Source organism: Dipodomys merriami, unplaced genomic scaffold (genome assembly GCF_024711535.1).
Source record: "Dipodomys merriami isolate MVZ:Mamm:240054 unplaced genomic scaffold, mDipMer1.0.p SCAF_2, whole genome shotgun sequence".
Lineage (NCBI taxonomy): Eukaryota > Metazoa > Chordata > Mammalia > Rodentia > Heteromyidae > Dipodomys > Dipodomys merriami.
In genome coordinates this window covers 9,132,158-9,159,568 of record NW_027203381.1, presented here as the reverse complement: position 1 = coordinate 9,159,568, position 27,411 = coordinate 9,132,158, and the positions used below count along the sequence as shown (strand labels likewise).

Sequence of the window (27,411 nt, the reverse complement as noted above, 5' to 3'; positions counted from 1 at the left end):
ACATGCAAGGTATCAAAATCAATACAGTGACAACAGGGACATACCGTAGGAGGAAGAAAATACAAAAGCAACAAACAAACAAAAAAAAAAGCTGGGCACCGGTGGCTCATGCCTGTAATCCTAACTACTCAGGAGGCTGAGATCTTAGGATCACAGTTCAAAGCCAGCCCGGGCAGGAAAATCCGTGAAACTCTTATCTCCAATAAACCACCAGAAAACTGGGAATGGTATTGTAGCTCAAGTGGTAGAGCACTAGCCTTGAGCTGAAGAGCTGAGGGACAGTTCTCAGGCCCAGAGTTCAAGCCCCATGACCAACAACAACAAAAAAAAAGAAACAAAAAAAATTACATAGTACATTAAAAACAACAACAACAAAGTAAAACCTCTTGTGTCCATATGTTGGAGTTCATTTCGCTTAGCATCATCTTATATGGTCATGTGTACATAGCTTTTGAGCTTTTGTGCTCATCTGATAAGATTATCCTAAACATATACTAATTATTATTGCAAATAAGGGAAATCATGGGACCTATATTTCTTTGCATCTGGCTTACTTCACTAAATGTGATTTTTTTCCAGGTCTTTCCATTTCCTAACAAATGGAGTGGTGTCATTCTTTCTGATGGAAGCATAGAATTCATACATAGATAGATAGATAGATAGATAGATAGATAGATAGATAGATAGATAGATAGATAGATGTATATATATATATATATATATACCACATTTTCTTGATCTATTCATCTACTACTCTTAAATGCTGGCATGATCAGTTGATGTTTCCAAAGTATTGGAAACATTGCCCACTAAGTAAATATTGTTGAACATTTACTCTACATTCTGGGTCTTATGATGTTCTAGGAATAACAGTCAATAGTACAACCCTATGTAACCTTTATGATGCTGACATGATACAGTAAACATTCTAAAATGGCCTTCAGACTTTTACCTGCAGGATAATCTGCCTCAATACTCTGAGGAAGAAGTAGCATCTGTATCCGTCAAATACTTTAGGTAAGGGCCTGGCAGTATGCAGATCCAGCTACCTTAGGATTTCTTTTTTTACTACTATATCTCTTATATATTCCTCCTCTGTTACAGATACATATTCCTTTCCCTATTAGCAGTAACTTTTTATTTCCTTGTATCAAGCCTTATCTAAATCCTATTTTATAATTTTGTATCACAATTAAAATAGGATGCTCCAACAAGGCTGAATAAAAGGAAGTATTTTCAGATAGATTTGTCTGCATTTGTTACCATGAAACTAAGATAGGGTTAAGGGAAGGAGGTATATATGATTGTAGTGGATGTTTATATTCATTAATTTTTTGTGGATTTCTCATTTTCTTTAATATTTCTTAAAGTTCATAACAATGTAAGTTGCATAAAGGAACAATGAAAGTGGGGAAAATAAGAATTTTATAGTTAGATAAGTTTAGAAATTCATGCTTTTCTGTAGGATTTTTCAATCTTCAATATGATTATATGTTTATTTAGTAATTTATGATTCCATAACATAAAAGTCTAAAGTATGAGCAAGTACAGAGACAGTTGCTTGAGGATATTAAAGGCTTAGATTCAATATGGTTTAGACATTTAATAGGAGGAAGGGTAAGAAAGAAATAGTCTTGAGGTTTCCTTGGTTTGTCTGCTTCGTACATACTAATACCTTTAATGGACAGACACTGCAAGGGAAAGAATAGATTAGAGAGGAAGATGATGAAATTTATTTAGATAAGATCAAATTCAGGATTTCAAAAACATTTAAGTGGATATGCCTAAGAAATAATCTGGTAGATCTGTGTCTTGGAGAAGAGGATTTAAAAATTTGAGCCTGGGGCTGGGAAGGTGGCTCAGTGGTAGAGCGCTTGCCTTGCATGCATGAGGCCCTGGGTTCGATTCCTCAGCACCACATAAGCAAAAAGAAAAAAGCCAGAAGTGGCGCTGTGGCTCAAGTGGTAGAGCGCTAGCCTTGAGCTGAAGAGCTGAGGGACAGCGCCCAGGCCCAGAGTTCAGGCCCCATGACTGGACCCCAAAAAAACAAACAAACAAAAATTTGAGCCTTCAGAGTACTTGTAATATTTAAAAGCAGAGGAGTATCATCTATCTAGGTAGTTAAGTAGACTGAGAAAAGGGCCAAAGATGATACCCTGAGAAACACCAAGTTTGAGATGAGTGACAGAGGAGCCTAAGCAGGAGACCAGTAATTGAAAGAAACTTTGTTTTTTCTTTTTGCTTGCTTGCTTGCTTGCTTGCTTGCTTTTTTTTCTTTTCTTTTCTTTCCTTTTTTTTTTTTTTTTTTTTTGGTCAGTCCTAAGGCTTGAACTCTGGGCCTAGGTGCTGTCCCAAACTTCTTGCTCAAGGCAAGCGCTCTACCACTTGAGCCACAACACCACTTCTGGCTTTTTTGAGTAGTTTATTGTAGATAAGAGTCTCAGGGAGTTTCCTGCCCAGGCTGGCTTTGAACCACAATCCTCAGTTCTCATCTAGGATTACAAGCGTGAGCCACCAGCTAAGAAATGTTTCTTTAAAGGCTGGGAGAATAGAGTAGAGGATGCTTCCCTATCCCAATATTACATGAAATGAATGAAGAAAATGCAGCCTACTAATTATGGGATAGCTTTGATGCACTTACCATTCTCTAAGTCATACCTCACAGAACTAGGTGTTTCTAAAGTCCACTTAGAGGATCCTTGTAAATCCAGTTGCAAGGTAAAGTACTACATTCTTGCCTTATGTTGGAAACAAATTTTTATTCTAACTTGGAGTCTTAAGAAAACTTAGAATTTTTCCTTGTTCTAGAACTATTCCTAGGATAATTAAGTAAAACAAGTATTGAAAGTATAAAATTGGGGGGTGGGAAGGTGGCTCAGTGGTAGAGCACTTGCCTTGCATGCATGAGGCCCTGGGTTCGATTCCTCAGCACCACATAAGCAAAAAGAAAAAAAGCCAGAAGTGATGCTGTAGCTCAAATGGTAGAGTGCTAGCCTTGAGCTGAAGAGCTGAGGGACAGCACCCAGGCCCCATGACCTGACCCCCCCCCAAAAGAAAGTATAAAATTGTTCCTTCAAATTACCTTGTAGTACAAAAAAAAAAAAAAAAATCCAGGAAATTCTCAGCTGAAAGAAGACAAATTGTACTTCTGTGAGATGCAAAGTTCTAACTTGGAACTGTTGATCTGAACTTTTGAATGGGAATGAAAAACTTATTGACAAATGTTACGGAAAATATCTTCTAAGTATTTTTGTGTTTCATGTCAAAATGAACTGCTTTTATCAAGTATTTCAAGATAAATATAGTACTAAATATAGTCAGGACCATCAAAAATTATTTCTGACTTCATTTGTTCACCTCCAAAGTCACGAAAGCAGGACCTTTGTATTATAAAGATAGAGATACATATAGTTATAAATATCGGTATATTGTTATTGTTTGAAACAAGAACTCACCATGTAACCTGTCCTGGAATTTGAAGTTCTGCCCCAGCCTCTTGAGTAATGGGATTACAGGAATGCACTACCACACCAACAGAAATCATAACCTTTAATAACTCTAACCTGCCAGGTGCCAGTGGCTCATACTTGTAATCCTACCTACTTAGGAGGCTGAGATCTGAGGATCACAGTGAAAAGTCAATCCAGGCAGAAAAGTCCATGAGACTCATAGCCAATAAACCACCAGAAAACTGGAAGTGGTGCTATGGCTCAAGTGGTAGAGTGCTAGCCTTGAGTTGAAGAGCTAAGGGACAGCGCCCAGGCCCAGAGTTCAAGCCCCATGACTAACCAAAAAACAAACAAACAAAAAACCTCTGGTCTTCTACTAGTATTAGGGTGAGAAATAATTATTTCAACTAATTTAAACATGCTTATACCGGCTCAGTCATTAATTGTTTTGGTAAAATTGTAACATACAATATTAATATGTACCCACATGCTTGTAGCTATTACTTTAATTGCTTGTAGCTATTACTTTAATTCCAGTAAGAATACATTCATCTGGTTTGGCTAACTAGAGTGAGCAGGTTAGTTGTTAGTTTCTGCAGTATTTTTTATAAACATGTATTCTCAAATTTTTAATAAGAATTCTGATATTTAAAAATACTTGGAAATTTGAGCTCTAATTCATTCTTTTACTAAAGACAGATTTAGCATTGCTATGAAGAGCCTTTCTTACTAAATTTTCACACAACTGCAATTACTTGATCATACTGTGCCTTTGTAGAGATGTGCCATAGCCTCAAATATATACTTGTCTTTTAAGAACTACAATGTATACTGTACTGTAAGAAACATGCAGCAGAGTGAATTCATTTTGATTGAAACTGTCTTCAAAACATTGGTAGTTCCTGATGACATTTGGCTATATATGTGGAGATGTATATAAAAATATACTATATTCTTGCCGTCTGACATGGGTTTTTCTGGCTTTCTGTGCCTTAATCTTCAGTGTTTTGCTCTTGGTCACAACTTTTCACTAATTTAATTTGAGTTTTTACCAATTTGTGTTTTAACCAAATTTTCCCCTTGTTTTTGTTTTTGTTTTTTCACATTTCTGTCATTCTGGTATAGGGCATTTCTGATCTGCAATTGTTCTGTAATACATCTAAGTAAATTTTTAGTGATACTGAAAGCATAATATGTACGCTTTAACTTAAGATACAGTACCATTAGATATTTTTAAACCAAAATCAGTTACCTAAATTTAGAAAGTGAACAAACATACTTTAATGTGTATTTAGTCTTAGCACTAAGTTTCTAGAAATGTAAGCTATAGGGGAAACGTCTTACCTTTGTTGCACAGAAATGTTTGCAGATCAGCATTGCTGACTACCAAAAAGCATACAATAACATAGTGTCATCTGATTTTTTTGTTGTGCTTCCATCTTTGCTGCAGTTAAATTCTGTGCATCCAAATAATTGGCCATCTTATACTAGATGTAACTACATCTCAAGTTTTTAACAAATATATGCAAACTGAGTGAATTCTGATTTTTCCATATATTTTTATAGGTTTGTCATCTCTGACCACATCTCATGTAATCTTTTTTCTTTTTACTAGTCAACCAGGAAAAAAAAAAAATCAATCTTTAAAATGAAACCTTAAATCCCCTAAGTTTAATACAGAACTATTAAGTATTGTCTTTTTAATATTCAATTGTGACAAAGTTTACTTCATTTTTCCAGAGATTTACTTAAATGCTTTTTCCCTCAAATCTAAGTTGCTTTTTTAGCCTAATACTATAAAGTTAAAAAAAAAAAAACCCAAACATATGTATTGAAACTTTAGTCATAACAAAACATTTTAAAGAGCTTATAAGAACACAAGAAAAATCTTGTGTTCCTTTTTATTCTATTATCATATTATGGTAATAGAAATCTTTCAGTTTCATTAATCCATTCTAACATGAATGAATCTATTTGAAGACCTATGAGAATCTTTGGAATTCCTTAATTGTACTTGATATCCTTAGATAACTATGCATAATCATTTTAGAGTTTAAATGAACATAATCACTTGCTTTAGGAATTATCCCAGCTAGAAATTAAAAGAGATACTACTTTACTTTTTATTTAAGTAAAAAGTTAATTAAAACCCTATTTTTATTTTTATTTTTTGGTGCCAATCCTGGGGCTTAAACTCAGCATCTGGGTGCTGTCCTTTAGCTTTTTTGTTCTACCACTTGAGCCACAACTCTCTAGCTCTTGGTGATTAATTGAAGGTAAGAGTCTCAAGGACTTTTCCTGTCCAGGCTGGCTTCCGACCCTGATCCTCAGATCTCAGTCTCCTATGTAGACATGAGCCACCAGAGGCCAACCAAAATACTTAGAATTTTTGAGGTGTTTAACATAACTATGCTTATTTGCAGAAAATATATTTGTTTGTAGGAAGATGTATAGGCATCTTACTGTTAGTCAAGTATTTAGTCTATATTTCTTTAACATCTTAACAAAAAGAATCTGTTCACTGATGTTATTACATGTTGATAGTAAATTTTTAATTTTTCCTCTAAAATTATTTTGCCTTAAAACATTTCATTTTTTTTACCTAGACTGAGTGAAACAGTCTTAGAGATTATAAGATTTTACCATTACCTAAATGAAAATATGCTGTACATTTTATTTTTAAATAGAGCTATTCCTTGTCAGACAGCTAGAACATTTGCTAATAGTCCCTTAATTCTGCTAAAACTATGGAAAACATTCACCAGTTTGCTTGCAAATCAACTCTGCTGCATGCGTTCACAAGTTTCATAAAGATTGCATGCTTTCTGTTTTCAATACAAATTGTATTTTTTTTCATACCCATCTTTGCTTTTTATTTTATTTTTTATTTTTGTTTCCCTTTTCTTGGTTGGATGCCTGTGTGTGTTTATTCCAAATCCCTGTCCAGTCCTGGAGTTTGAACTTCGGAAAGCCAAGGAGACCATTCAGGCCCTCCGAGCCAACCTGACAAAGGCTGCAGGTGGTATACACAAAACTTTTCTGAGACTTTTTTACTTTGACTATGTAGAAGTAGCTAGGATATTTTTAAAGGTAAAATAATAAAACATTATATTTTCTTTCACCAGAACATGAAGTTCCTTTACAGGAACGAAAAAATTACAAATCAAGTCCTGAAATTCAGGTGGGTCAGTGATAGATCTAAAAGTATCTTTCATATAGATCCTTAGCACAAATATTGAATGAGGAAATTTACAGCTTGTTCATCTGTCTTTTATTTTGCTTACAGGAGCCAATCAAACCTCTTGAGAAGAGAGCTCTAAACTTCTTAGTCAATGAATTTTTATTGAAGAATAACTACAAGCTTACATCAATAACATTTTCAGATGAAAACGATGACCAGGTAAAGTCACTTTAAAAAAAGATTGATTTCCTTTCTAACTTATCATTTACTTTATTATTTCGTTGCATTGTTTTTTTTATTTTATTTGTGAACATACTGTACAGAGGGGTTACAATTACATGGGCAAGATAATGCATACATTTCTTACCAAGCATTGCAGCCTCCTCCTTTGTTTACCCTTCACCTCCCTTCCCAGCCTCCCCCCTCCACCCCCACCCCCCGTGCATTGTTTTTGTTGTACTTATAGTAAAATTATATAAGGCTTGTTACCAAAACAATCCCAGCTTACTCAGTATATTCCACTGGCATATAGACTTTTGCTGATTTTTAAGCTTTCTACATATAAAAACTTTTTTATTCTTTCCAGGTAGCTGTTTACAACTTCCTAGTTAAAACACATTTGCATGTTTTCATGGAGTCTGCATTTTTTTAACTGTAAAATATTTACTCAGTCTTTGGGTGCTAGTAGTTTCATGCCTACAGTCACAGCTACTGAGGAGACAGATTGGGAGGATCTATAATATTAAAGCCAGCCTAGGCAAAAAGTTTACAGGACCCCTCATCTCAACCAATAGGTGGTGGACTTAGTACCATTCTTCTGGTCATTCCAGATAAAGCAGGAAGCATAAATAAGAGGATCACATTCCAGGCCATCTTAGACCAAAAAACAACACCCTATCTCAGAAATAACCAGACCAGAAAGAGGCTAGAGGTAGAACTTATATAGTAGGAGCACCTGCCTAGCAAGTTCAGAACCCTGACTTCAGAACTCAGTACCACCAATAACAGATGTATGTTGTAAGTTGATACAATAATTGGAAAATATTTTGAATGAAAACAACACAATAAATCATTCTGAATAGGTAATAAGTAAAAATATTATTTAATATTAAGGAATAGATTATTATTCTGTTAAAAATCTTGTACACAAAGAAATAGTTTTGATATCATCTCTCAATTCTAGAAATTTTTGGTAAATTACTGTTCTAGTTCATTCTTACACTTTTGAAGAATAATGCCAGAGTATATATTGTATGGAAATCAAGAAGTCACTTTTTATTTTACTTTTTATGTGATGCTAGAGATTGAGCTTGTATTGCGCATGACTTGTATGTACTAGGCAGGGCAGGTGCTTTACTACTAAGCTGCACCCCCAGATCCAAGAGACCATCACTCCATTTATTTCTAATTTATTCTTTCTAAAAGTATTGTTTTATTAGAGTATATGACCTATACAAAGTGCAAAAGGGTTTATTATTATATTTGCACCGTTTATATAAAGTATGGTGGTTACATTTGCTCCTTCCATGCTTCATTCATTATTCTTTGTTAGCCTCTAGCCTCCTAGGCTCCATACCCCAGCTCTTCCCTCCCTCCCAATTTTTTTCCCCTTTTTAATTTGAAACAGTCTTGGTATGTTGCCCATGCTAGCCTTCTACTGGCTATGGAGACCATGCTGGTCTCCAACTTGTAATCCTCCTGCATTCACTTCCCTAGTGCATGGATTTTAGATAAGCGGTACCTATTTTTTTTTAACTTTTTTACAAATGTTTTTAAATGGGTTTCATTGTCTTCACACACACACACGCACGCACGCACACACACACACACACTTTGATCATTCTATTCCACCCTTGCCCTCTTTTCCCTCTTCCACCTCCTCTGGTTCCCCCCTCATAAAGTATAAAATCTCTTGTTGTTCATGTGCCTTTCTTATTAAAAAAAAAATCTAGATTCCCCATAGGAGAGAAAACAGGATATTTGAAATCATAAAGCAGTTTTTAATATTTGAGATTTTAAATGAAGGTCATTTCATTGATGTATATCTCCCATGGATCGATCTCTTGGCAAAAATTGAAATTCTCTAAAGGATATAGCACTTCATCTCCTCAGTTATTATCATGTATTTGACAAAAATTAAATATAACACAACTGTGTGTTGCTTAACAATTTTCTGAGAAGTGTGTCATAAGGCAATTTGATCATTATGCAGACATCATCATAGAATGTACTTACACAGACTCACATGGCTATGACATTTAGCTATGTAATTTTGGGGGACCACTGACTAAAATGTCATTGTGTGGCTTATAGGTATAAATAAATGTCTAGTAATTATTAATTATTAGCTGTCCCAAACATGTTCTTCATAAAAGACAAAATCGTTTGCTATTTACCTAACAATACTATACTTTGCTAACATGATAGTTTACATTAATCATGTTTTGAAAGTGGCCAATTAAGTAATGAATAGGGAAAACTTTAAAATATATGAGAATCCAGAAAGATTGCAGAAAGAGGAAAATAGGAAGGACACATTAACAAAAGAACAGGATGATAGATTTTTAACCCAGCTGTATCTTTCTTTAAGTATAAATAAGTATAAATAATTGATTCTGAGTGCAGTTGATTACTTAGGAACTTCAAAAGGTTTTTGTAAAAATCTTTGTCCACAGAATACTTTATCTTTTTGTAGTTTTAATGAATTATGTTAGATTGAATTAAAGAGAATGCTTTAAAAGTAGAAAAGCCACTATTTGGATTTTGAAACTTGGCCAAAAGCATTTTCACTCATGAAAATTAGATTGGAAACATTAACAGAGAGAAGACACATTGATTAAACTGATTACTAACCCTAGGAGACCACACAAATTACTTGTAGGTTGTTACAATGAATAACAAAATATCATTAGCAAGTTTACTTGTAACCTGTAAATAATAGGTAAAAAATTATGAATGAAGACCTTTTTAATCTTGATATATTTTATGTCTTCATGTTTGTTAGCTTTGAAATTAACCCAGGTTATAAAGTTAAGAATGTACTTTAGTTTCTTCTTCGCCTATTTTCAGTGCTAGGAATTTCATCTAGGGCCTTATGCAAACAAGATGAAAACTCTACCACTGATGCTATATTCCCAGCCCAAGATTTTTACATTTTTGATAGATTTAATTAAAAAGTTGTAAGTAGAACACATTAACCTCTAAGCCAATAAACCTATTTACTAGAAAGTAAAAAAGAATTTGTTTTTTTTTTTGGGGGGGGGCCCAGTCGTGGGACCTGAACTCTGGGCCTGGGCGCTGTCCCTCAGCTCTTCAGCTCAAGGCTAGTACTCTACCACTTGAGCCACAGCGCCACTTCCGGCTTTTTTCTTTTTGCTTATGTGGTGCTGAGGAATCGAACCCAGGGCCTTGAGCATGCAAGGCAAGCGCTCTACCACTGAGCCACCTTCCCAGCCCCAGTAAAAAAGAATTTATGAATAATAATAGACAATAGAATATTTAGCATAAACTTAAGTATTATGTGGAATTGGAATTATATAACTCGAATAATAATAGACAATAGAATATTTAGCATAAACTTAAGTATTATGTGTAATTGGAATTATATAACTTGACATTACAACAAAATTGTGGTTTTATTGTATTTTCTGGAGTAGAACATAACATTTTATGTTAACAATAAAAATATGACTTAAAAATACAAGATAAAGGTATTTTTATGTTATTATTTTTTATCTTTTAGGATTTTGAATTATGGGATGATGTAGGATTAAATATTCCAAAACCTCCAGACTTATTACAACTTTATCGAGATTTTGGGAATCATCAAGTGGCTGGGAAAGATCTTGTTGATGTGGCCAGTGGAGTAGAAGAAGATGAGCTAGAGGCTCTTACTCCAGTTCTAGGCAGCCTTCTTCCTCCAACCCTGAACACCCCTCAGTCTGATGAGGTGAGAAACACCAGCGAACTGATTGTCCACAAAACATATTCATGCAGAAGCATACAATGAGATCTTAAATTTCTGTTTTTCTCTTACTTTGATTTTAGAATTCCTTGCTAGTACAGACACTAGAAGATAAAATTAGCTTATTAAATAGTGAGAAATGGTCATTGATGGAGCAAATCAGAAGACTTGAAAGGTTAGTCCTTGGTTATCATTTCTAAAATCTTGGCAAATTGTAAAGCATAATTTTTCACATTGTAACAATTCTAATAGAAAGTGTGATAACTGCTTTCTGTATTTAAAATAGTAAAATTTAATGTAGTGATTTGATAATCGATTAGTTTTTTGAAGTAAGAAGTGTAAGGTATTTTGACTTACCTTGAATTATGTCAGAGTAAAATAACTACTTTTATATTAGTATTACACATTCCCCATTCATTATTTTATTTAATTCTTATAATCTATGAAGTTAGTGATATTATCCCTATTTTGTGTATGAAGAAAGGTAAGTACTGATTAAAAGTAGGTTTATATGGCCATTTTTAATGCTGAATTGTTTATGGATATACTTTTATGTAAATGAAGCATCAGTGGGCTGTGCAAAAAAAATTTATCATTTGTCCTATAGTTTGCTGTTAATATGAAATATTTTCTATGAAGTTGATACTGTTGTCAAGGTTTTCAAAATTCCTTTTTATTTTGCAGTGAAATGGACTTCCTCAAAAATGAACGCTTTGCCATACCAGCAGTTTGTGATGCTGTTCAATCATCCTTGGATCAGCCTTGTTCCAAAGACTCTACAGACAGTGGACAGAGTACACTTGTAAATAGTTCTGACCAGGGTAAAAAGCAGAAAGCCCATCTGTCAGTATCAGATGAAGTTGATTCCACTATTCCTAAAGAAAATTCCTCAGATTCTTTTCCCAGGAGAGAAAGAGAAGGAATTCCATCTTCTTCTCCATCAAGTAAAAGTGCAGTTCATTTTGATAAACCCAATAGGTTAGTATGTTTCCCATATTTTGAAATACATCTTTTACTTAAGTCCATTGTCAAATGGAAAAATTTCAGTTGGAACGATACAGAGAAGGTTAGCATGGCCCCTGCGCAAGGATGACACGCAAATTCGTGAAGCGTTCCATATTTTTAAAAAAAAAAAAAAAAAAAATGGAAAAATTTCAGTTCTTGAACTGCTTTTGTAGATTATGAACTTTTACACAGACAGGAACGCAACGTATAGCAAAGTATATGTAGTATGAGTAATTTAATTACTAAATTAAATTATATTAGAAGAATAAATGATAAATTATCTAGATTATTGGGCTTAAGTGTTAATTGGCCAAGTACTCAAGCCCATAAATAATATGTGATACTATGTACTGTTAGCACTTCTAATCAGTGTTTTGTTTTTTCTTGTTTATTGTGGAACTGAAGTTTGAACTTAGTGCCTTGTGCTTCTTTGACAGTAGGCTCTGTCATTTGAGTACCTCTGTCAGCCCCTTTTTACATTGATTATTTCAAGATAGGCTCTCTGTACCAGGGCCACACTTGATAGTGATCCTTTTACTTGTGCTTTTCTCCTTATAGCTGGATACTCACTACTTTTTGCTTTTTTTTTTTAATTCAATTATTATCAAACTCAGTAGAAATTTTAGTGCTATAGAGTTGGCCATAACCAAGAAAGGAAATAGTTTTTTTGCCAGACCTTTTGCTTATTACCTGTTTTTATCACTAATCTTATATCATCAATATTCCCTTAATTTTTATTGAGTTACAATGCTTGAACCTCAGAGCTTATACAGAAAGATAGATAGATAGATAGATAGATAGATAGATAGATAGATAGATAGATAGATAGATAGATAGATAGAACAGATATAAATACATGTATATGTATGTATGTATTTTCTCTGCCCTTCATGATCATATTTTCTTTTTTATCTTTTTTTTTATTGTGAAAATACTGTACAGAGGGGATACAATTACATGGGCAAGACAATGAGTACATTTCTCATCAAGCATTATAGCCTCCTCCTTTGTTTCCCCTTCCCATCCCATCCTCTCTCCGTCCCCCCACCAAATCCTCCCCCCCCCCACCAAAGTTGTAAAGTTTGTTTTTGACATAAGGACTTGTATGTCTCATTGTTGCAATGGTTCCATCTGTATCCCTATTTAAACGATTTGTTTTTTTCCCTTCCCCTCCACCAATTTACCCAAATGTTCACAAACAAGACCACACTAAAGCTACCAGCACGACTATGTTTATTGTAGCCTTATTTACCATAGCTAAGATATGGAACCAACCCAGATGCCCCTCAGTAGATGAATGGATCAAGAAAATGTGGTATATATACACAATGGAATTCTATGCCTCCATCAGAAAGAATGACATTGCCCCATTTGTTAGGAAATGGAAAGACTTGGACAAAATTATATTAAGTGAAGTAAGCCAGGCCCAAAGAAACATAGGTCCCATGGTTTCCTTTATTTGCAATAACTAGTATATGTCTGAGGCAAGAAGGAAAGGTCAGATAAGTTGATGTTAGGCGAAATGAACCCTAAGATATGTATTCAAATGTTTTTTTCTTTCATGCAATTGTTTCTAACACAATTGTAAGATTATTTCTTTGTTGCTTTGTATGTCCCTCCCCCAAGGTATAACCCCTGCTTTCCCTGTACATGATCATATTTCTACTTTAGAAGACAAAGCATTTTTAAATCCTTCAGATTACAGTTTGAAAAGATACTTTGTTGTTGTTTTTGTTGTTATGGTCATGGGGCCTGAACTCTGGGCCTGAGCACTGTCCCTCAGCTCTTCAGCTCAAGGCTAGTGCTCTCCCACTTGAGCTATAGCACCACTTCTGGCTTTTTTTTGCTTATGTGGTACTGAAGAATCAAACCCAGGACCTCATGTATGCAAGGCAAACATTCTACCAGAGCCACCTTCCCAGCCCAGTTTGAAAAGATACTGTAAGGAATGAATGTTCATTGAGTTTTTTCATGTCAGATATAATTTCAGTTTAGTGCTTTATGTATTCAGTTTAGCCCTTTCAATCTAATGTGCATAGATATAATTATAAATATCTATGTTGTAGCCAGATCTTACATTTAATCCTAGTTAGTTGAGAGGTTCTCAGAAAGTTAAGGCCAGGATAAATGTTGTTCTGAGAACATGTAATCAAGTCACCTAACCTAGTTATCTAAGGAGGAATAGTTTCATGGAAGAATTGTCATCAACTCTGAGATTTAAAGACCCAAGTAAAAGTTAACTAGGCAGGGATGAGAGGAAGTGTTCCCACTTCCCATTGAAAACAGTGTATGTCAAGAGAACTCTGTGTTGAGTGAAACAAAGAAGAATCAGTAAGGTTTATGTAAAGAATACAAGTGAAATAAATGATAATTGAAGGAGAATTAAGTGAAGATTAAATCTCATTTAGAATATGATGGTAGCTCATTTTCTGAAAGGTTCCTCCAAAGTAGAGTTAATTGGAAAGTAACAAAATTGATTGATAGAGTACATATTAGAGGAATCCACATAAGAAATGATTGAGGATTGGGAATGAATTGAAGAAACAGATTTGCCTGGTAATTACATGTTGAGATTATTTGGAGAAAGGCAGGCTGATTTGTGGTTTCTGGTTTGGATAAGTGGATGGCTTTTGGCCCCTCCTTGTGGGATGGGCAAAAAGGAGAAGAAAAAAAGATACAAGCCTTAACATGCCACTCTAATCAGGAAAATCAATGGGTTCCAGTTCCTTGTATCTTCTAAAGAAATTTTATTCTGTAATTTTTAATGTTAGCTTTTCTTTCCAGGTTGAGCATATAGCATATAATTCATAGAGTCTATTAATTTTAGAAATAAAGATAATTTTACCATTTATTCAATATAATTAGGTTAATATTTTTCTTGCCCTCCCCAACTATTTTTTAAATTATATCAGGAATGTTGAATGCATCTCCTCTTCATTTATCTTAAAAAAATTTTTCTTTTATGTGGGTTTCTAACATTAGAGTTTATCATAGTGTATTTATCAATGCAACTTCAGTTCATCCTACTATATCAGGCTTATATCTGACTTTGCTAGCCTTTCTGGGACCATAAGAATGGGTGGTAGACAAAGTCACAGTTATAGATTTTACAGATATATTATCATTGGCCCCCCCCATACCACTTTTTCACTAATATTTCAAGAGCTGTTTGTTTTACATAATATCAACTGATGTTTTTTCTCCTGTATTAATTCCTTAGTGAAGTGTTCTTTAAGTCACTGGTGCTAAAATATCTAGTTGACATTTGTGAGTTAGGATTAATACGGAAATGGGAGGTAGAATATGCCATTTACTTTTTCAATGTCAGTCAGTGGTGATTCTTTGATACTGTTCCTTTTCATCCCATCTTTTTGTTTAGGAAATTGTCTCCTGCTTTCCACCAGGCATTACTGTCTTTTTGTCGAATGTCAGCAGATAGTCGTTTAGGATCAGAGGTAAATAACACCAAATATTCTTATAGTTTCTGTAAACGTATCTATTATTTTTCTTCTTAGTGTCTCATATTGAAGTCTGATATAGAAAGTCTGTTTAAAGTCCATAAATATCTATAAAATTTAAGTAATGCTCAAAAAAAATAGAACATACCAGTAACCCGCCTGTACATCACCTTTATAATAATAAAAAAATTAAAAAATAGAACTTAAGACTTTAAATTTATTTAAAAAATAGTTGATTATTCTGTTTTTTTATTATATTTATTAATATTAAAGTGTCCCTTCCTAATCTCACTGTTTATTGGTCAGTGGTGGGGCTTGAACTCAGGGCCTGGGTGCCATCCCTGAGTTTTTGTGCTCAAGACTAGCACTCTGCCACTTGAGCCATACTCCATTTCTGATTTTCTGGTGGTTAATTGGAGATAAGAGTCTCTTAGCCTTCCCTGAGCAGACTGGCTTTGAACCATGATCCTCAGATTTCAGCCTCCTCAGTAGTTAGGATTACAGACATGAGCCACCAGAGCCCAGCTCCTAATCTCTTTTAAATATAGTGTGTCTAACTATGACATCTTTTAGCTATAATTCAGAAAAACAACTTAAGGGTACACCATCTATATTCAGTTTATTTGGGTAACTCCATTATTTTCATTTTATTAAAAGTGGTTTGGTTCGCTTTGGTAGCTGACTTTATTAACTCGTTTCTATTGTTTTAGGCCCATCTTCAAAGTACAAGTTTTATACTTTGTATTCCCTCCTCTTTCTAGTTACTTTTTGTTGGTTCCACTTGACCTTTCATAGGCTCCCTGCTTCCAAATGTTATTGGGTCTTTCAGATCCCTTGATGAGTTAAGTTGCAGTCTAGCAGTCTTCATTATAATATCAAAGAAGCTTCCTTGAGCCATCCATTGTATGCAACTTCATTATGGTCAGATTTTTGTGGACATATTATTTTAAAGAAGAAACAGAGAAGTTAGCCCAAATCTGTGGTATTCCTATAGCTTCAGAGAATTTAAGCCTACTAATTGAACTTCATAGCTGATATTTCATTTTATCTTTCTTTTTTTGCTGATACATAGTTCCTGTATATGTTTACGGGATACATTGTGACATTTTATACATTAAAACAAAGTACTATCTATGATCTTATCACATTACATTGGCTTACCTATTATTTCGGATATTATTTCTTCCTGTTGAAAATATTCAAAATTCAGTCTATCTACTACCTTGTTTGAAATACTCAATTCTAGTCCACACTAGTTATCCTACTGTACTATATAGAACACAAAAAGTCATTCTAGGGGCTGGGGATATAGTCTCTAGAACACTTGCTAGTCCAAATGAGGCTCTGGGTATGCTTTCTGGCACTATAAAACAATGAATAATTATTCCTCTTATCCCTTTTACTGTAGCGTATTTAACTCACTTGTGGCCCACTGAAAAGCTTGACGCTATTTGGGGACACTATTCTTATTGCTATCCTCTACATAAGTTAAACTATAGGAGTGTGTGCTTAGAGCAGAAGTGACAGAATCCAAAGCATAAATGTCCACTTTACCATCCTGCACAGAAGTCTTCCACTGAATCATTTGCTGATTCTTTGTTTCTCTAGGTGTCTCGGATTGCAGACAGTGAAAAAAGTGTTATGTTAATGCTGGGGCGCTGCCTGCCCCACATTGTTCCTAATGTGCTGTTGGCCAAGAGAGAGGTAAGATGCATAAGAGTATTTTCCTCCAAAGAATCACATCATGTTGTCCTTTTTTTTTTTTTTTTTGTCCTTTTGAAGTTTAGTGTTATATTTTTATTTTGTTAAAGTCTGTTACTTGCAATCATATTCTTACTTTTGTGCATGCATCTCTGCTCCTAGAGAATGGTTTTACACCTCTGTCAGGTGAGTTGAGTAAAACTGCATGGTATTCATGTTTTTCCAACTTGGCTTAAAGCATTATTAGCTTCTGCAACACTATTACTGTAGGTCCATTTCTATGCCATGTACACTGTTTTGTGTTACTGGTTGTACTTTTGTCATGATCTACTTGATTAGTCTGCAGAAGTGAAGACTGTATTGAAATTGATAAAAAACTAAGAATAATATAACACTTTTCCAACTATATTTATAATATTTACTGTAATTTAGATTTATAATGTTTGTTTGGCAATGAATTGCACTTACAATCATAGAATGGTCATCTTAAGTTTTAGATATAGTTAATTTGTTAACAAATGCTTTAGCTAGCAAAGCCTATGTGGTAAACCATAAACACTCTGGGAAGTTACCTTTTTAATTACATTTATAAGTTATGATCAAATTGTTATTGCTAACCAGTAAAAGATGAGTGAAAATTGCTTTGCGAATAAGTTCTTAATTTGAATTGTTCAGTTTAATAAAAAGGACATTGAGAATATTTAAAAATATGTCATTAGTTTTATTCATAATTCATGGGACCTACAGTATGATAGGTACTTAATGCATCGACAACACCCATTTAAGGCTTATCCTTAATATCTGTTAAGCACAAGAAATTTGTACTGATCCTCGAGAAAGTATATGTAGAGTTTTAGAACTTTTTGATTTTTAAAAAAAGGTTGAAAACACTATTCTTACTAATAGTTTTATTTTTATGTAATGACTTAAACCATAGTTATAAGCTATTAAAAAGTATGGACGTTTTCTATGTCTTGAAGGATCAGTGTCCAATTTCCGATTGTTTTGCAGTTCTGCCTGGCAGAATGATGTTTGAGCTGCTGTCCTCTTTCAGCTTGTACCATAATCCATGTAATGCACTGATGTTTGCATCCCTTCTCTGTTTCCTTACTATACTTTCAGTGTTACAGAAACCTAATTTTCATGAGATGCAGTGGTTGTACATAGTATCATAAGAATCTACCAATAAAATCTGATTGCCCTGCATGAAGTATTTATACGTTTGCATCATCAGTAATAAAATACATTCTAAATATAGATATATATGTATTTACAAGCACACATATATCTAATTTGTGATATGTTTACTTTCCCACTGGTTTCAATTTTTTTCTATTTCAAAAGTATTAAATATATTGAAAGGATCATGAAGAATTAATCTTTTCTGTTCATTTACTTGCACCTTGTTCTTTTTTATTAGAAAATTTGCTAAAACAAAGTTACAGTCTCTCAAAATTAAATTAATAGATAATGAAATGTCTTGTTTTTTTTGCCAGTTGTGAGGCCTGAACTCTGGGCCTGGGCATTGTCCCGCAGCTCATCAGCTTAAGGCTAGAGCTCTACCACTTGAGCCACAGCGCCACTTCTGGCTTTTTCTGCTTATGTGGTGCTGAGGAGTCGAACCTAGGGCCTCATGCATGCAAGGCAAGAACTCTACCACTGAGCCACTTTCCTAGCCCTTAGTTTAGTTTTAAACATGTCCCTAGGTATGAAAGGATAAAACCTCTAAATATGTGCTTAGCACTTGTGGGACTCTAGATTCAATTCTTATCACTATGAGAAAAAAAAGGACAGGCTATATTTCATTTTATTCATTGACATAGAAATACTTGTTACTATTTCACCAAGGTTTCTCAAATCCATATTTTAAAAAACTTGTGATTGAAGGGTTAATATTTGGACTTTTTCTTACTTCTCATGTTTTATACATTTCTGTCAGCATAAGTATTTATTGGCATATAAATATAGTTAAAACATTCTTGAGTAAACTGAAAGTCATAATATCCTAGGTGTACATAAAACATTAGAAACCAGGTTTAATGTTTTAACTAACAAATACATTTACATAGTTTGTGTGTGTTTGTGTGCGTGCATCTACTGGGGCTTGAACTCAAGGTGTGTTTAATTGGAGATAAGAGTTTCATGGACTTTCCTTCCTGGGCTAGCTTCTAACAACAAACCTCAGATCTCAGCCTCTTAAGTAACTAGGTGTACAGATGTGAGCCACCTGCACCCAGCTAATATTAATTTATTTTTACCAGTTTTTGCTTGGGATTGTTTTCATGTTTTTGAGTTATATGAACTTCTTCCTATATTGTGACTATTAACCCTTATGGCATAAATTATTTATAAATATATTTTCTTTCATCCTGTAGGTTATACATATTTTCTTTCCATCTATTGATGAACAAGTGTTTATATGTTTGTGCATGATATTTGATACATATTTTTTCTTTTGTTGCTTCTGCTTTTGATATCAGATCTAAGAATCCATCATGAAATTCAGAGCCAAAAATTTCTACTTCTGTGGTTTCTTCTATTAGTTTTATAAAGTTAGATTAGTTGTTCAAATCAAAATGTTGCTGATTGAGTACCTTTCTACTTTTTTTCAGAATTTAATTGGTTGTAGACTTTGAGGTCTCTTCCACTGGTCTCAATTCTGTCCTAATGCCACCTCCATACTGTTATAATTACTATTGTTAAGTTTTGAAATTGAGAAGTATAAATCCTCCTATTTTGTTTTTGTTTTTCAATGTTGTTGGGTTATTCAGGGAATCTTGAGTAGTTCTATGTGAATAAATGCTCAGCTTTCCATTTCTGCAAATTAGGTCTTCAGAATTTTCAAAGGGATTCCATTGAATGTGTACATTACTTTGGGAGTATTCCATCTTGCCAACATTAAGACTTCCACTACCTGACTGTGTGATGTCTTTCTGTTTACTCAGGTCTTTTATTTTTGAACAGTATTTATAATTTTCAGTGTGTCAGTCTTTTGATCCTTAGTATATTTAGTTTTAGGTATTCTTTTTGTTGGCTCAATAAATGAAAGTGTTTTTTTAGAATTGTTCATTGCAAATATATAAAAAGCATAACATACATGTATTTTGATCTTTGCAGAAACAGTTTTTTAGTGCTAGTTTTTTTTTTGACATTTTTGTTTTTAATTTTATGAGTTGTATTTATGCTGATTGAATTGTGGGGTCTACAAATAGATACTTTACACTTTAGATAGCTCACCTTCCCTGCCCCCCACCCCCTTCCTTAAATTGCTATGACTGGGACTACCAAGACACTGTTGAAGAGGAGGAAACAGATATCCTTTTCTTATTTCTGATCTTCGGGGGATACTTTTGCCTTTAAGTTTGATGTTAGCTATAGAATTTTTATAAATAACCCTCATCATGTTAAGGAATTTCTTTCCATGTTTAGTTTACCGAATGTTACTTGTGACATAGCATTGAAATTTTGTCAGAATGCTTTTTCTACAACTCTTGATATGATACATGGATTTTTGTTTCCTCTGTTAATGTGATGTTAGACTTACTGATTTTATGTTCATGTTTTAAAACTTTTTATTGTGAAGATTGTACAGAGGGTTTATAGTTACATGAATAAGGTAATGAGTACATTTCCTGTGGAGCACTGTTACCCCCTCCTTTGTTTTTCCCCTACTTTTCCTTTCCTCCCCACTTTCCTAACTCTCCTCTCTCTGCCCTCCCCCAAGTTTAAAGTTCGTTTTCAACATCTCATTGTTACAGTGGGTCAGCCTGAATCCTTGTTACAGAATTTTGTTATTTCTCTTCCCCTCCCCAAATTAGGTATATGTATATACAAGATACAGGGCACCAGAATCAAATACAATGACAACAGGGGTTGTACGATGGGGGAAGAACATACAAAAGAAAAAAAAAAATCACATTGTACAGAAAAAAACAACAGCAAAAAAGAAAACATCTCTTGTGTCCCTATCTTGGGGTTCATTTCGCTTAGCATTATCTTATAGGTTCATATGTACATAGCTTTTGAACCACTGTTTAGTTTTTGTCTAGTTTTGGTTTCAGGCTAAGAGTGTCTTAAAATGTGTAAGTACTACCCTCTTCTATTCAAATTCAAATTTGGATAGAATTGCTGTTGATTCCTGAATTAATTTGTAGCAGTCATAAATGAAGCCATCTGGCTTGGGACTTCCTCTTTGTTGAAAAAGCTTTGATTCAATTTTTTTTTTTATCTTTTTACTGTTTTAGTACCCGTTTTTCTAGTATGAACACACTGATCTTATATTCTCCAGTGAGAGTATAACAATTTTTTAAATACCCACATACAATCTTAAGAAAATAGACTATACATAGGAAATAATTTATGTTTGTTCTTAAAAGAGTTAACCATCCTCAAGCTCCTAGAGCTGATCAACCACTTTGACAAAATAGCAGGATACAAAATTAACCAACAAAACTCAGTAGCCTTTCTGTATGCCAACAATGTATAAGCAAAAAGGAAAATAATGAAAACTCTATTTGCAATAGCCTCAAAAAAGTTAAAATACCAAGGAATTAACCTAACCAAAGATGTAAATGATTTTTATAGCAAAAACTAGAAAAATCTGAAGAAATGAAGAAGACATCAGGAAATGGAAAGACCTTCCATGTTCAAGAATAGGTAGAATGAATATTGTGAAAATGGCCATACTGCCAAAAATGACAAATGCAATGCAACCTCCATCAAAATCCCAATGATGTTCTTCACTGAGATAGAGAAAACAATCCAAAAATTCATATGGAACAACAAAAGACATAGAATAGCCAAAGCAATTCTAGTCAAAAAAGTAATGTAGGTAGTATCACAAAACCAGACCTCAAACCCTACTACATAGCCATAATAACAGAAACAGCTTGGTATTGGCATAAAAATAGACTAGAAAGAAGATCAATGGAATAGATTAGAAGACCCAGGAATAAAGCCATATACTTACAGTTCCCTGATATTTGGTAAGGGAACCAAAGACATACAGAGGGAAAAAAAATGGTGTTGGAAAACTGGGCAGCCATATTCAGAAAACTAAAAGTGGATCTCTGTTTGTCAGCATGCACTAATATCAATTCAAAGTAGATCAAAAACATCAATGTCAGAGCCAAAACTTTGAACTACTTCAAGAGAGTAGAAGAAACATTAGAATTTACAGGTATAAATAGAAACTTGTTGACTAGACTCCCAGGGGCACAACAGATGGAAGAGAGACTTGACAAGTGAGACTACATCTAAATAAAAAGTTTCTGCACAGCTAAGGACATAGTTACTAAACTAGGAAGACAGCCAACAAACTGGGAAAAGATCTTTACCAGTAATATATTAGACAAAGGCATAATAGCCATTATATACAAGGAGCTCAAGAAACTAACCCCTCCCAAATCTAAAAAAACAATCACTAAATGGAAAAAGGAGCCAAGGTGAGATTTCTCAGAAGAATGGCAGAAACAGGTGAGGAAATGCTCATCATCTCTTGCCATAAAGGAAATGCAAATCCAAAGAACTCTAAGATTCCATCTCACCCCGGGAAGATTGGCTAACATTGTGAACTTGTGCAACAACAAATGTTAGCAGGGATTTAGGATAAAGGACCCCTACTGTGCTGTTAGTGGGAATGTAAACTAGTACAACCACTCTGCACAGCAGTCTTGGAGATCCCTCAAAAACCTAAACATACATCTTTCCTATAACCCAGCCATACCACTCCTGGGCATCTACCCTGAACATGATAAGCCAGGATGTGATAAAGACACCTGCACATATATGTTCATTACACACTATTCACAATAGCCAAGATATGGAAACAGCCCAAACACCCCACAATAGATAAGTGGATCCAAAAAATGTGGTACCTATATGGAATTTTACAGAGCTATTAGAATAATGTCATTTGCAGGTAAATGAATGGAACTAGAACAAATCATATTGAGGTAAGCCAAGCTCAGAGAGGCTAACGGCACATGTTCTCTCTGATACACAGAAATTAAATCTGAAATCCACTAGGATACAATAAATTATATAGGGTTCTAGATATTCACACACAGTGAGACCAAAAGAGGAAACTTAGGAGAAAAACACAAAGGCTCAATGACTGAGTGCTTTTTCATATTTATATAAAATAATATGCATACTGAAATGAACTCAAAGATGTACAAACAAGATTTCTCCTTTTTTTCCTTTTTATAAGTTTTTAGTTGTTGATCATTCTGCCACTTTTACCTTATTTATGGTATATTCAAGAGAGTACATCTTCAGAAGGGTTGGGTAGGGGTATAGAACTCGTGAGGAAAAGGGTGAAAAAGTGCTGCAATAGAACTTGCTCAACATTGATGAAAGTGAACTATACAACTTGTGGGTGGAGACAGGAGGGATTGGGAGAGAATGAGGGAACAGAAGACACTCTGAAAGGAAATGTACTCATTACCTGACTCGTAATTGTATTCCCTTTGTATAATAAATAATAATAATAAAGCAAATTAATAAAATTAAATTTTAAAAGTAAGAGAATTCAATATGAAGGCATATGCAAATATTTCTAAAGAGATTTGCAGTCTCTTAAAGAAAGACCTTTCTGTATTATCATTAGAAGTTACTTGCTTTACTTGTAAAACCCAAATAAAGATTAAAATACTAGAAATCTCTTCTACTTAATTCCACAGATAACATAGCACTCGAGAGGTAGGAGATTTTTCACAACTATCTTTGTCATTAAAATTGAAAAAGTCAGAATAAACTAACATACTTCCCTGAATGAAGTGCAAAATGTTAATCCTCTACTAGTCTAAAAACAAAAAAAGTCTCAAATCTAGGTTGCTAAAGCAATATATAAGATCCTTGTTGCCTGGAAATAGGAATACATATTTTCCCCTGTTGGGGGAAACACCTGTTTTTGTGTGTGACTATACTGGTGTTTGAACTTAGGACTTTGCATGTTCTAGGAGGCATTCTGTCACTTGAATCACACCTCTAGTTCTCCAGAAATGATCTTTTCAATCTAATGTTTACCACTGGAGTTGTAAGTACCATTGGTGTATTAGTACCGTAATAGTTATTTTAATAGAAAACTTCAGGTATAATATTTTATATTACTTTGATATTTTCAAGAAATGTTTAATCTTACAAAGGCATCTTTTATTTTATTTTATTTTGGGGGGGGTCCGGTCGTGGGGCCTGAACTCTGGGCCTGGGCGCTGTCCCTCAGCTCTTCAGCTCAAGGCTAGCACTCTACCACTTGAGCCACAGCACCACTTCCGGCTTTTTTCTTTTTGCTTATGTGGTGCTGAGGAATGGAACCCAGGGCCTCATGCATGCAAGGCAAGCGCTCTACCACTGAGCCACCTTCCCAGCCCCCACAAAGGCATCTTTTAAATAGTATCACTTTGTATTCAGAACAAAATTTATACCATCATATTTAAATGCTGGATTCAAAATTATTATAAGGTACCTTTTCAACGACTAAATTTCTGCAATTAGAACGCCAAAAACAAAATACTGATTCCAGTTGTTGTCTATAATTCATGTGAAAATTATAACTATGAACCTAATAAGTTTTAGGGTATAGAAATATTAGTGCTTTAAATAAATAGATGTATTCACAATAAATGTGAATAAATAGCACAACAGATACCTGCAGAATTCATTATTGAAGAGTATTGCATACCGAGGTTGTTAATGACTGAATAGTGGTAATACTAGTATATTTAGAGCTAGCTCCAGCTTAGCAGTTAAAATGCTATTAGGAGCCAGATACTGGAGACCCACACCTATAATCCTTAGGACAGGCAGATCTGAGGGTTACTGTTGGAAGCCAACAAGGGCAGGAAAGTCCCTGAGACTCTTATCTCTAATCAATCAGCAAAAAGCTGTGTGGCTCAAGCGGTAGAGCACTAGCCTTGACCAAAAAAGCTCAAGGACTCACCCAGGCCTTGATTTCAGGCCCTCAGATCAACACACACACACACATAAACACACATGCACGCGCGCGCGCGCACACACACACACACACACACACACACACACACACACTGTTATCAAGAATCCTTGCTGAATTTATAAAAGTACATTTTTCCATTGTCACTTTATAGACCTTTGCTCAAGTCTGTGTAACATATAACAGGAAAAGTGTTCTGGTATTTTTTCCATACTGTGTTATATCTGAAATAGCAATTAGCATGCCAGGATATGCATAGTTCTCTCTGGTATGGAGTATCAACCAAATCTTACTGGCAATGACTTTCTATATATTGTTAATTTTGCCAGCATGAAAGAAAGAAATGACAATAGAAATTATCACTGTGATTAAGAAGAGTACAAAGTGTAAGTTAACAAATTTTAGAATTCCTAACTCTAATCTGTTTCTGAAGAATCATATCCATATGAGAAAATATATTTCATACAGTGAAAACTTTATTGTTCTTTTCTCCAAGTTACATATGGATAATACTCATGTATTATTACATAATAATTCTTTTAAATCTGTTAGAATTTTTTAGTGGGCACTGAGGTAGATGGGAAAAAAGGGAATAATTATTTTTCTCTTTATTGTATTAGAATTTTTTGTGATAGCTGCAGAATACTATTTCATATAGCTTGACAGATTTCTCTCTACAAATATTTTCTCTTTTTTTGGACTTGTAATTTCATTAGTTTTAAATATCAAAACATTTCAATGTTAAAATGTAGAACAAGTTTAATTTCAAACATGTCTATAAAGAATAAACTTTTGGCTATTTTTGGCAAAATACTGTTTAAAATTTTGCAATTTAACATCAAATATTTCTACTCACATTCTGTATTAGTATTGAGAAGATTCATTGTTTATAGAAATAGTTTCTCTGTCTCTATCTCTCTCTCTCTTTCTCTGTCTCTCTCTCTCTCTCTCTCTCTCTCTCCATTTTCCATCCTACCTTTTCTCCTCTTTCTTCTTTGGGGCAAAACTCAGGGCCTTAAGAATATTAGGCAAAAAATAAAAAAGAAAGAAAGAATATTAGGCAAGTGTTCTACCACTGAACTAACTTCTAGCCTCAGGAAAAGTTGCTTTTATGATTTTAAGTTTTAAAATATAGTGAACTTCAACTTTTCTTTTAAAAGCACTTTCAGAGTTAAAGTTATATTATTTTGTCATGTGATGGAATGTTATTTACTATAAAATAAATTTCCCTGGGGAAATACTGATTTAAAAGTAAAGTTACTTGAATCTTAAGTGGCTTTTAATGCATTGTGACTTATACTTTTTATATAACCAATATATTAATGTATTGTAATGTTTTCTATGTTTTGAGTTATCAGTATTACATTAGAAGTTGTTACTTTGTATGTTGAAGTTTAAATGTCTATCTAAAAATACTGTCATGCATTTTTGGTTTGAATTTTTTCACCCTCATATTTCTGTAGGAGTTGATTCCCCTCATATTATGTACAGCGTGCCTACATCCTGAGCCTAAAGAAAGAGATCAGCTGCTCCATATTCTTTTCAACTTGATCAAGAGACCAGATGATGAGCAAAGGTGAGTATGATTTACCTCTTCGGGACCTCAATACAATATTGACTTGCTAATTTTTCTATTTTGTCATCAACATTGGCAAGAGAATAATAGAAAATACCCAAAAGAAAGTTAAAATATGCAAGATTCTCAAATGTACATTGAAGGCATACAACGTGCAACAGATTTGACAATCCTGAAAAGTGAGTCCATGTCATGAATAATGAATTTGAAATGTGAATCTGCCACTGTATTCACTGGCTACTTGCAGGGAAGTTGGCTCAGTGGTAGAGCGCTTGCCTTGCATGCCTGAGGCCCTGGGTTTGATTCCTCAGCACCACATAAGCAAAAAGAAAAAAGCCGGAAGTGGCGCTGTGGCTCAAGTGGTAGAGCGCTAGCCTTGAGCTGAAGAGCTGAGGGACAGCGCCCAGGCCCAGAGTTCAGGCCCCACAACTGGACACACACACAAAAAAAAGAATTTCTGCAAACTTAACTACTACTTTATAATACATGATAATGAACAAAATGCAAGTATATGCATTGCTTGACTAGCATGTGAGAGCTTCTGGTATTGCCTAAGCCTGTCTGAATCCTAAGGATATGTTTCTTCACTTGTTTTCCAGTATATTTTGGTCAACACCAGGAAGGAGAGATGTACTATAGAGTTCAAAGCTTACTAAACTTTTTTGAACACTCTTAGTTGAGAAATTCCTTGCATTGTGAGTCTAGTTTGTCTCATGATTTACTTATGATTTCAAACCTTCTCAAAAAATGTAAACAGTCTAACAATTACTTAAATTATATAAAGCTACCAAATTCTAATTCTAGTTTATTCAATACAATTGTAGTCTATCAGTACAATTCTATTGTCTTATGATGTAGAAACAAAAATACTGTTTTATGAGTCCATAAACACATTTAGCTACATTATCTTAATCTAACTAGTATTTAGTCCACCTCCCCTCATCCCACCACTATGTTAGTGCTGTTGCAATTTGAAATTTTCCTAAGCATAATTTGGTGAGACTTTGTTTTCGTCTCTGAAAACTACTGTAATCTATCTTGGTAATTTGATAATGAAATACCATGAATTATACTTTTATCTTTTGATTTGCAAGGCAAAAACCAAAGACTCAGATTGTTTTTA

At 34.2% G+C, this 27,411-nt stretch overlaps 1 protein-coding gene and 1 non-coding gene across 7 annotated transcripts in view; both read left to right on the top strand.

The window, feature by feature from the left end:
• Relch (RAB11 binding and LisH domain, coiled-coil and HEAT repeat containing) overlaps positions 1-27,411 on the top strand; it is an 89,362-nt gene that overhangs the window by 17,497 nt on the left and 44,454 nt on the right. For 5 of the 6 annotated variants that reach the window (XM_070029000.1, XM_070029002.1, XM_070029001.1 and 2 more), the window contains exons 3-11: positions 6,397-6,468; positions 6,575-6,630; positions 6,736-6,849; positions 10,373-10,579; positions 10,678-10,769; positions 11,279-11,572; positions 14,979-15,054; positions 16,666-16,761; positions 26,176-26,288. In XM_070029000.1, coding sequence (XP_069885101.1) covers positions 6,397-6,468; positions 6,575-6,630; positions 6,736-6,849; positions 10,373-10,579; positions 10,678-10,769; positions 11,279-11,572; positions 14,979-15,054; positions 16,666-16,761; positions 26,176-26,288 — 1,120 coding nt within the window. The remainder of the gene's footprint in view (positions 1-6,396; positions 6,469-6,574; positions 6,631-6,735; positions 6,850-10,372; positions 10,580-10,677; positions 10,770-11,278; positions 11,573-14,978; positions 15,055-16,665; positions 16,762-26,175; positions 26,289-27,411) is intronic. The other variant, XM_070029003.1, reaches the window with a different exon arrangement.
• On the top strand, positions 11,617-11,718 carry LOC138832753 (U6 spliceosomal RNA). The gene has a single exon (XR_011373682.1). It is a non-coding gene; the product is annotated as a U6 spliceosomal RNA (small nuclear RNA).